General features: G+C 43.2%; 2 protein-coding genes across 4 annotated transcripts in view; both read left to right on the top strand.

The window, feature by feature from the left end:
* The window catches only part of LOC119360763, a 16,527-nt gene extending 10,294 nt beyond the window's left edge, over positions 1–6,233 (top strand). The window contains exons 6-11 of the mRNA XM_037626270.1: positions 119–175; positions 264–368; positions 451–531; positions 5,606–5,755; positions 5,849–5,938; positions 6,032–6,233. Coding sequence (XP_037482167.1) covers positions 119–175; positions 264–368; positions 451–531; positions 5,606–5,755; positions 5,849–5,938; positions 6,032–6,088 — 540 coding nt within the window. The 3' untranslated portion in view covers positions 6,089–6,233. The remainder of the gene's footprint in view (positions 1–118; positions 176–263; positions 369–450; positions 532–5,605; positions 5,756–5,848; positions 5,939–6,031) is intronic.
* Positions 6,234–6,723: 490 nt separating this feature from the next.
* LOC119362967 lies at positions 6,724–10,138 on the top strand. Of its 3 annotated transcripts, none has more exons than XM_037628256.1 (7): positions 6,724–6,865; positions 8,207–8,275; positions 8,390–8,460; positions 9,042–9,090; positions 9,163–9,269; positions 9,533–9,609; positions 9,692–10,138. In XM_037628256.1, exons 2-7 carry the CDS (start codon positions 8,227–8,229, stop codon positions 9,963–9,965), a joined length of 627 nt encoding a protein of 208 aa, XP_037484153.1. In that variant the 5' UTR covers positions 6,724–6,865; positions 8,207–8,226; the 3' UTR covers positions 9,966–10,138. The 3 variants fall into 3 exon arrangements, with proteins under 3 accessions (XP_037484153.1, XP_037484152.1, XP_037484154.1); XM_037628255.1 differs by having other exon boundaries at positions 9,530–9,609; XM_037628257.1 differs by lacking the exon at positions 6,724–6,865 and having other exon boundaries at positions 8,208–8,275; positions 9,005–9,090; positions 9,530–9,609.
* The last annotated feature ends 276 nt before the right edge of the window (positions 10,139–10,414 follow it).

The following is a 10,414-nucleotide window of genomic DNA, read 5'->3' as shown; positions in this document are numbered from 1 at the left end:
GCTACAAGCTGTTGTACTGCAGATGTAATTAACTCCCATACTTATTATAATGCTTATCACAAAAATCATGCTTCGTTTGCCTTTAACGCTCCTAAGTTTTGTAAATGTTCTACTGCAGAATGACGGAACAGATCCCTTCCAACCTAACAGCGAGTATTTACCGATAATAGCTGAGGTATATACTACAATCAGTTATTAGTTTGCATATTGGTTATTCAAGTTGATTGAATTATGGAAATACTAATACACTGCATGCACAATAGGCCACAGAGCGTCTAAAAGAGGCTGTCAGAGAGATCAAAGGTGCCAGTGTGGAAAACAACAAGTTCTGCGTTTCTGTGCACTACCGGGAAGTTCGCAGGGAAAAGGTAAAACTGAACTCAAGTTTTAACATTGTTGCCTCGCTATATTGAGAAAATCCATCTCACGTTTGGCCTCCCTTTTTGGCAGGATAAGGACTTACTTAAGAACATCGTGATGAGAATTGTGACAGAAGAATTTCCCAAACTCAAGGTGACCAACGGTAAAAAGGTAAGTAGAGTTAGAGGAAATCGCACAAATACACAATATTTGGGGCTGATCTAACACAAAACCACAACTCTAGGGAATTTTAACTGATACCCACAAGTCTTCTTTTTTCAAGAAAAAGATACCCACAATTTCTCTCACCAGCCACTTAAAAAGTACAACAACAAAGCCGTTTAGTCCCAAACAAGTTGGAGTGGTTCTGCACATGGATAGCTAACTTTCACGCACCCCTGTCCATGGCTAGTTCTTTGGTGATATTCCAGTCCTTCATATCTCTCTTTACGGACTCCTATGCCAAGTTTGGTCTAACCCGACCTCTCTTGACATTATCAACACGCTTTAACCATCCGATATGCATTGGCACTTCTAGAGACCTGCGTTGTATATGCCCAAACCATCTCATATGATGTTGGACAAGCTTCTCTTCAATCGGTGTCACCCCAACTCCGTAAATCATCATTCCGTACCGGACCCTTTCTTGTGTTGCCACATCCATCCCAACATGTGCATCCTGCAATACCTAACTGTTGGACATGTCGCATTTTAGTTAGCCAACATTCAACGCCATACAATATCGCATGACGAATTGTTGTCCTATAGAACCTGCCTTTTAGCTTTTGTGGCACTCTCTTATCACAGAGGACGCCAGAAGCTTGGCACCACTTCATCCATCCAACTTTGATTCGATCGCGTACATCTTCATCGATATCACCATCCTTCTGCAGTATTGACCCAAAACATCGAAAGGTATCCTTTTGAGATACCATATGCCCATCAAGGTTAACCTCCTCCCCATGCCTAACAGCACGAAAACCGCACCTCATGTACTTAGTTTTAGTTGTACTAAGCCTAAAACCTTCGATTCCAAAGTCTGTCTTCACAGCTCTGACTTCCTATTAGCCCCCATCTGACTATCGTCGACTAGTACCACATCATCCGCAAAGAGCATACACCATGGAATATCTCCTTGTAATCCGTTGTGGCCTCATCCATCACCAAAGCAAAAAAGGCAAGGGCTCAAAGCTGACCCTTGGTGCAGTCCTATTTTATTGGAAAGTCATCAATTTCTCCATAACTTGTTCGTACACTTATCACAACATTATTGTACATGTCCTTGATGAGGGCAATGTACTTTATTGGGAATTTGTGTTTCTCCAAGCCCTACCACATGACATTTTGAGGTATCTTATCATAGACCTTCTTCAAGTCAATGAACACCATATGCAAATCCTCCTTTTGCTCCATGTATAGCTCAATAAGTTGTTGTACTAAGAAAATGGCTGCCATGGCCGACTTTGGAGGCATGAAACCAAACTGATTTTTGGTCATGCTTATCATTCTTCTTAAGCGGTGCTCAATGACTCTCTCCCATAGCTTCATTGTATGGCTCATCAGCTTAATTCCATGGTAATTAGTACACCTCTGAACACCCCCATTGTTCATGAACATTGGTACTAATATACCCCGCATACTTATTTCGGGCATCTTGTTTGACCAAAAAATGAGGTTGAAAAGCTTAGTTAGTCATACTATCACTATGTCTCCAAGGCCCCTCCACACCTCAATGGGGATATAATTAGACCCCTGACCTCAAACTCCTAGATTCATCACACAAAACGCCCGTTGGTCCTAACAAAGGAGTTATCCAGCTCAATGGTAGAGCTCTCATTCTCCCCATTGAACATCTTGTCGAAGTACTCTCGCCATCTATGCTTGATCTCCTCGTCCTGCACTAGAAGCCGATCTGCACCCATCTTGATGCATTTGACTTGGTTGACATTCCTCGTCTTCTTCTCCCGGATCTTCGCCAACTTATAGGTGTCCCTTTCGCCTTCCTTCGTGTTTAAACGGTAGTAGAGGTCCTCATACGTCCAACCCCCTACTTCACTCATAGCTTGCTTTGCAGACCTATTTGTTACCTTGTACTTCTATATATTGTCTACCTCCTATCCAGGTGTAGGTGTATGAAATAGTCTTTCTTCTCCTTAATAGCCTTTTGGACATCATCCTTCCACTACTAGGTATCTTTAGCTTCAGTTCTACTTCCGTTGGTAACCCAAACTGCTCGAAAGCCACCTCCCCAACACAAGTCGCCATCTTCATCCACATATTGTTTGCATCATCTCCTTCCTCCCAAGGGCCCTCCTTAGTAACCTCTTCTTGAAAGCCTGAGCTGCCTCCTCCTTGAGCTTCACCACTTCATTCTAGCGACTTTGGCACGCTTCTCGCTGGACATGAATACGAAAGTGGAAGTCAGCCACCACAAGCTTATGTTGAGAGACAACACTCTCCAGGCATCACTTTACAATCTGGGCAAGCACGACTGTCTTCTCTTCTTGAGAGGACGAAATCAATCTAGCTAACCACTACTAAAAAGCACTGGCTAGGATTCTCTCTTTCTAAAGAGGGTGTTAGCAACGATCATGTCATAGGCTAAAGCGAAGCTTAAGACATCCTCTCCTTCATTCCTGCTATCATAACCAAAGCCCTCATGCACCCCTTCAAAACCTGTGTTAGATGTACCGACATGGCCATTGAGGTCTCCTCCTATGAAGAGCTTCTCGCCAATAGGTACATTCCTAACCATGTTCTCCAGGCCTTCCCAGAGCTCCTTCTTGGTGTTCTATTGTGGCCTACTTGCGGGGCATACTCGCTGATAACATTGAGAACCAAGTCCATAATGACCAGCTTGACCAGGATACCTCGGCCAGTTGCCTCTTGACGTCTACCACTCCATACTTGAGGCTCTTGTTGATCAAGATGCCTAGTCCTTTCATTCATAGTTGTCCCCGTGTACAACAACTTGAAGTCGGTACCCTCCGCCTCCTTCGCCTTTTGTCCATTCCATTTAGTATCTTGGACGCATAGGATATCAACACCTCTCCTCACCGTTGTATCAACCAACTCCCGTAGCTTACCCATCGGCGACCCAACGTTCCAGCTACCTATGTGAATCCTACTAGGCTCGGCTAGCTTCCTTACCGTTCACACTCGTCGAGACAAATGCGAAGACCCTTGCTCATTTCTCAGTACATCCGGACGTTGATGTAGCGCGCCACTAAGGACGTGATGACCCGATCCTCACTCTCATCGTATCCACATCAAGATTCAGCGGGCGACCAAGGGGGTGACAACCTGATCCTTGTCCATTTAACACCACACCCGAGTTACAATACGTCATGTTGCTAAGAGGGTTACACCCCAACGGTGTTCTTCTGGGTTTCATCTCCATAAGAGTGGTTGAGTTTTGACGTTAGCTCACCAACTCTATTACAACCCTCCTCCTTTACCGGGCTTGGGACCAACTATGTTGAGACCAGATAAGCAGAGTTGGCCGGGTCCCAATCATTCATATATTCAAATTTGGCTTGGCTAGTTTTTTTGGCCTCGACCTCCAAACCTCGGCTTGAGCCGACACGATATGAGTCGAACCTGGTCTCCAACTCAAACAAAGCACATATTAGAGCTCCTTGATACCAACATTCTCCCCGACCTCCTAACCGGCCCAACCCTGATGTCTGTCCCCTCTCGATCCCTCCATCACTCAGGCATAGGCACGTTCCCGTGCACTAGAGACCGTAGGGGCTACCGCGCCGGCGTCAGAGAAGACGACATGTACCGACTACTGCCCCCACTTCTCTCCCCTGAGGAGCTTGTCCCGGATTATGCTGAACTATTGGGTGTATTTTGGCTACAAACTTGTCCTAGGTTATGTTGAATTATTTGGTGTATTCAACTAGAAAAACTTGTCCTAGGTTATGTTGACTATTTGTAATCTCGCTCTATGCATGTGTGTTCTACATGAATATAGTGCAACACTTGACCAAACTAGTTGATTAAGATGGACTTGCATATACACAATATTCAAACTTGGATTTTTATTCTGCCACAAATGGCTTTTGTAGATGTGCTGAAGATTTCCCAGAATGATGAGAGAAATAACTCCAACTGGTTGAATGTTTTCCAGATTTCTTTGCAAACTTGAATTTTTAAACAAACTTGGCCGGATCTTACAAAACCGCCTAAACTTTAAAACAGATGGGGAAAATGGGCTCTAAATTTCCCAAAATTATGAGAGAAAATAACTCCAACCACTGGAATTTTTCCGGACTTTTTAGGACTTCAAAATTTTGAACCAAATTGGGTGAATCTTACAAAAAATTGTCCAACAATTAGAACAGCTAGGAAACATGGGTGAAACTTACGGATTTTTTCCTGATTTATTTGAAAACTTTGACATTTTGAAACAAATTTGGCTGAATCTTGCAACTATTTTCCAAACTCTAAAACAGCTTGCCAAAGGGCTAAAATGTTTCCAGATTCATTATTGAATATGTATTGAATTAAATGAAATTTTCCAGACCATTTTGAATAATTATTTTTTGAATGAAATTTGGTTGAATCTCAAACTGTCCCAGCCTTTAAAACGGCTAAGCAAAACGGGCTGCAAATTTGCCACATTTATCATTGGAGATGCATAGAATTACTGGATTTTTTTAAGGATTTTGCATAACCAAAATTGGCCAATCTTATGAAAATTTTACAGATTTAAAAACGACTAGGCAAAATAGGCCGAAACATTCCCGAATTTATCACTAAAGATGTATTGGGTTACTGGAATTTTTTTCCGATTATTTTGAAAACTTTGAATGTTTGAAACAAGTTTGGCCGAGTCTTACCAAAAACTGTATAAACTTTAACCAGTTGGGCAAAATGGGCGAAAATTTTCCCAGGTTGATTATACAAGATGGACTGAATTACTGGCTTTTAAAGGTATTTTTTATTTTTTTAAAAAAAATCAGTCAAATTGGCTTAATCTTAGAAGTACTATACAGATTTTTTTATAAAATATTTCATTTTTTTGTGACCCCCGGGACCCACTCGTCATGTTTATCATTAAGTGGCCAATTAGAGCAGTTGTGTGCTTTTCTGTTACTATACTTAGTCGTAGACTGGTGGGTATTAGTTAAAATCCCCTATACTTGTAGTTTTGTATTACCTTAGCCCTAAATGTTGTGTATTTATTCAGTTTCTTTGAATATTTAATCGGGTTTGAATGTTATAACATTTTCTATAGGTTCGAGAGGTTCGTCCAGGGCCGAAATTCGACAAGGGAGACGCCGTCAAGTACCTCCTCCAGCAGCTCACCAACAAACATAGCTGGGGCAGCTCTCGGATCTTACCAATCTATATTGGTGATGATAAGACCGATGAAGACGCTTTTAAGGTAAAAAACTTCAGAACATCATCTGAACAGTGAAACCTAATGGATTTAAAGCTTCATTTAGATGGGAAAAAAAATCTACTTTGTTGCATTCAGGTGCTTTCTGAGGAAGGTGGATTTGGAATCCGCGTCTGCAAGTGGCGCAAGAGGACTGCAGCTGAGTACTCTCTAAAGAACCCCAGTGAGGTAATGAATCTAGGCTCACGAGTATGCATGTAGGAGTAATCTTTTTGGCTGTATCCAACAAATTGAATGCTAAATAATTTTAATTGTTCTCAGGTGAAAGAGTTCCTGGAGAAGCTGGTGCGCTGGAGGAGAGAACAGGACCAAGTTTGAATTCCTTGGAAGTTGCAACAGCCCATTTGGAGCGGTGAACGCCCAATTTTAGCGAAAGCGAACATAGGATGAAAGAAATAAAACCAAAACATTGCTGAAGCTGGTGATGGAGAAGTTGACTATATATTTTTTCTGTAGTAAGTACACATACCTGGTGATGGAGTGACTATTTTTTCAAATCCTGCAACCAAATTGGAATGGGGCGTTACAAAGCGCCGTGGCCAGCAGCACCGTTGGCAGGGGGGCATTCGGAGTACTGGATTGCTTCATGCGAAGAGAGCAGGGGCGCACCTGACCGCCTTTTTTTTGGAGTAGGATGTCGCACAAGGGTGGTCAGAGGAGACCCGATGTAGGAAAGCGGGAGAGGACTTCGCCGGAGGGATCGACGGAGTTTTTAGGGGAAGGTAGAGAAACGCCGGATGGGGAGGGGGCGCCGCCGCTGCTCTCTTTGTTCAGTGCTCGAGTACGAGTCAACGAGGCGAACCGGTGAAAAAAACGTAGGAATGGCCGAGAGCTAATGGGCCGTCCAGAGGAAACGATCAGCGTTGCGGGCCGATTTCCAACCTAGGGGCTGTTGGGTTCGATCCGTTTGGAAGTAATTTTCCTAGAGTATCTTCTATTATTTTCCTCTCCTCCCTCTCTCTCCGTGCCAAGCGGTCAGCGGCGTCCCTCTTCCTCCCGAGCGACACGGCGACACGCTCTGCCCGGTCCGCCGCAAGTTGGACTCCTCCGCCGCCGCAACGCCCACCTCTCTCCGACGCACCGCATCAGATTGAGGTAGGCCTCGCCTTCCTCGGTTTCTCCGTCGGCCGTCGCCCTCCCTTCGCGGGTGGATGCGCGCGCCTCCACTGCCCCTGCCCAACCTAGGGTTAAGACTTAAGAGTAGCCTGTTATTGCGTATTGACTCTGTTATTTCGTCCCCTCATTATCTCATGTATTATCTACCGACCCAGTTTGCCTGAGCAGCTAGGGTTGAGTATCCATTGGCTCCTCCAGCTCTCGCATTACAATTGGTTATTAAATTGGAGTGCCCTGCTTGGCATCATTGGGAGTTGGCAGGGTGGCACCCAGCAAGTAGAAGCAAGTTATTTGAAACAAAAAAGGTCTGAAGAAAATGATTGTGCTACATTGGTGGCAGTAGTATCACATGCTTAGTTAACAGATTGACGACCTAGAGCTAGGGAAGAGCAAGCCTCAGATCTGATTGAGCTGCTAGTTATTTCTCCTTTTTTGTCTCTGATTGATGGCCGAGAGGGCAGAGCATCGTATTTCTTTAGGATAGGGGACTACTCAAATTGTTGGCCCATTTACTTATCGGATGAATTTTGACTTCGGCGTAGCCCCCAAACCCCAAGCCTCACATCAAGTCTGCCTCTGGGTGACTGCTTCAAATTTGGGGATTCCTTCACCAACCTTGATGCTGATTTTGCTGCATCACTAATTATGTCCTGTTTGCACCTTGCATTGCATCTGTCTTATCAGCCACACCTGAAACTGCATCTTGATCACATGCCCCAGGCTCGCCCACAGCTGCAACAAACATCCTCAAACACTTGCATACATCATCTCCTGCCAAATTATTCTGCTTTTTATGAGCTAAAATCACTGTACCAGGAGTGTATTGGATCCATCTCCTATGCTCATTTGAATGTCCTTTACTGTAAGAGCTCAGAGAATGAGCATAGGAGATGGATCCAATACTGGATACTGGGTCCATCATAAATAGTTGTTAAAATTATCTGTCACATGTCCAGATTGCAAATGTTGTACAGTATAGCACATTCAGTTGCCATGTATTGAGATGTCAAGTTGTCTTATAGAAAAAGTACTTTCTGACAACAAAGTCACAGGATTGCTAAAGTTAGAAACTGCCAGCCATGACAAGTTAACACCATTTGTGTTTGGACGGTAGTTTGAGACAGTAAGAGCTCAACTACCAATTCATTGCTTGAGTGAAATTGCCAATTGGTTGACTCAGTTGAGTCATACCATTTCTCTTTGAAAGGTTCTTTATTGTTTTTCCTATACCAATTATTGTTTTTTCAAAAAACTCTGTTCAAACTTTTACCCTTCTCGGTTCGAAAAATTGTACCTAATGTTGGATCTGAATATAAATAGGGCTACCTGAGCTCTCAGACATGTCTGGACGTGAGGTTCGTGAGTACACTAACCTCAGCGACCCTAAAGGTTAGTGATTTCATCATTCTCCAGTCCCAGTGTGGACAAGTGGTTCTTCTCCTTTTTGGTTTATTGGACATTTTCCTAAATCAAATCATCACCTTTGTGCTTATGCATATGCAGATAGAAAGTATGGGAAGGGAAAGGACAAGATCGACGATGAGGATGTCACCTTCCAGCGCATGGTAGCAAAGGTTAACCGGAATGCTCTTGCAAAAATAATTCTGATTAAATTGTGAATAAATTGAGTTATAATTACTTAGTAGCACTGTCCTGGTAGGTATCTTATTTTTTAGGAAATTAGTTTAGCTGCCAAAATCTAAGTTACATTATCGATTCTCACATCGAATATTGGATAGTTTTGATATTTGAAATGAGGGTCATGGAAAGAAAGTGGTCTGTTTTTGAGTTTTGACACGGTATTGTGCTGGGTACAGATATAGATAAGTGCAGAAGGCCTTTGATATGTTTGTACCAATGAGCTTAAATTCAGGGAGTTTACTTTAGATTGTGAGAAATCATTCGATGTGATCAGGAAAAAGATCAAGGCTGTGTTAGGTTTAGGTAGCATACATTATCTGCTCTGATCAGTGTTGTGTTCGGAACAGTATCTAACTTGCTGTCAGTTGTGGGCTTGTGGCCATGAGATTACTCGCTCTTCTTGAAAAATTGATCCCATTACTCAGTGTGTCTGCAATAGGCATTGATTTACGATGTTCTGATAACATGCCCTGACAGGGATTTTGGCTTTCTACTGGGCGGTTGATGCCAACAGATGCAGGATGTTGCTGGTGAGCGGGGAGGCTACCTTCATGGGCGAGGAGGTATTTCATGCGTCTTTAATGAAGAATTCGTGCTGGCTCCTTGTTAACCTTGTTTACTTTGATGTTGTTCAGCATTGGACAGTGATGATTTGCTTTACCTTAAAGAGCAAATGGAGGCTGAGGAAGATGCAGAGCGTCTCCTCCGTCGTACAGAGAAGCGGGCATTTGCTGCCTTTAAGATATCCTCTCTTGCATGATAGTACATTATAGCATCTCCCACACGTTTTACAAGACAATCTTTAGTATAATCCAAGCGTTCTCGCTATGCATGCATGCTATTTTCCACATCTATTATTTGATTTCTTGTCATTGGCCATGCAGTTGCAGCACAATATTCACATGCCTAGGGGTAGTTTTGCATCTTATCGCAGCTTGCAGCATTCCACATTTCGATAACTCTGTCAGTTTGTTTGTTTGATTTCTTTAACTCTGGCATTACCAAGCAGCAGTTCTAGCTGATTCTGCACCTCCTATTCCTGCGGCTCTTCGCGTCGAGCCTAGACCCAAAAGTGATATAAGGTAAGCCGTGTGCGAGAAAAGACTCTGTTTCCATCAATGATACTTTTGCCTTCTGATTTGGCACATACCTTGTTATGGGCAGGCAACGTGATCTCTTGAAGAAGATTGTTGAGATCAAACCAAAGCGAGCAAAAGTCAGCAGCCCTCGACAAACAGCAGAGGGCGATAGACCTAAGCAGGAACAAGAAGATTCTGTGAGGAAAATGTCTACGCCTGAAGGTGAAAATGAACCGTCTCAAGGGCCAGTCAGCTTTGTGCAACCTCTGTCAAAACCAGGTGATCCAGCGGAGGCCAAGTCGCAGCATGCAGCTGTAAGCTTACTTGGTTTAGCGTATGAGAGTTCGGACGAGGAATAGTCGGTGGCGTGGAGAAATTGTTGTAGACTCCGTGTTGAAGTTTTTTAAGTTCTCTTGCTAGACTCTGTTGTATCATCAGAAGGATAAAGAACTTATGCCGGCATTGATTAGGTGTCGCTGCTGGAAATCAAGCCTGAGTTACTGATTGGGTAGACTATAATCTTGCAGAACTATATATGTGATTGCTAATGGTATACAAGTAAATGAAATTGAAAATAATAGAAAAACTAAATTTACTAGCTCCTTTATTTAAGAAAAATATATTCACCATAGCAAATGTATCAGGTTGAAGAGGCTTTATAAATTCGTTATCTACTTGAATGGTCAGCAACATTTGGATTCACTAAACTCACTGCTTTTATCTCGAAAATGGCCTTTGGTGGCCGGGCTAGCTGGAGGCCGTAATCAGCTCCGTCAGTACCCGTCGCGATCGGTGCCAAGGGGTATGA

Source organism: Triticum dicoccoides, chromosome 2B (genome assembly GCF_002162155.2).
Source record: "Triticum dicoccoides isolate Atlit2015 ecotype Zavitan chromosome 2B, WEW_v2.0, whole genome shotgun sequence".
Classification (NCBI taxonomy): domain Eukaryota; kingdom Viridiplantae; phylum Streptophyta; class Magnoliopsida; order Poales; family Poaceae; genus Triticum; species Triticum dicoccoides.
This window is presented reverse-complemented; position numbering and strand designations above follow the sequence as displayed.

Excerpts from the sequence above, each read along its gene's own strand:
- LOC119362967 (XM_037628255.1), top strand. The coding sequence starts at position 8,227 with ATGTCTGGACGTGAGGTTCGTGAGTACACTAACCTCAGCGACCCTAAA. Across the intron at positions 8,276-8,389 it reads TAACCTCAGCGACCCTAAAG|ATAGAAAGTATGGGAAGGGA; the intron begins GTTAGTGATTTC and ends ATGCATATGCAG. Across the intron at positions 9,610-9,691 it reads AGACCCAAAAGTGATATAAG|GCAACGTGATCTCTTGAAGA; the intron begins GTAAGCCGTGTG and ends TGTTATGGGCAG.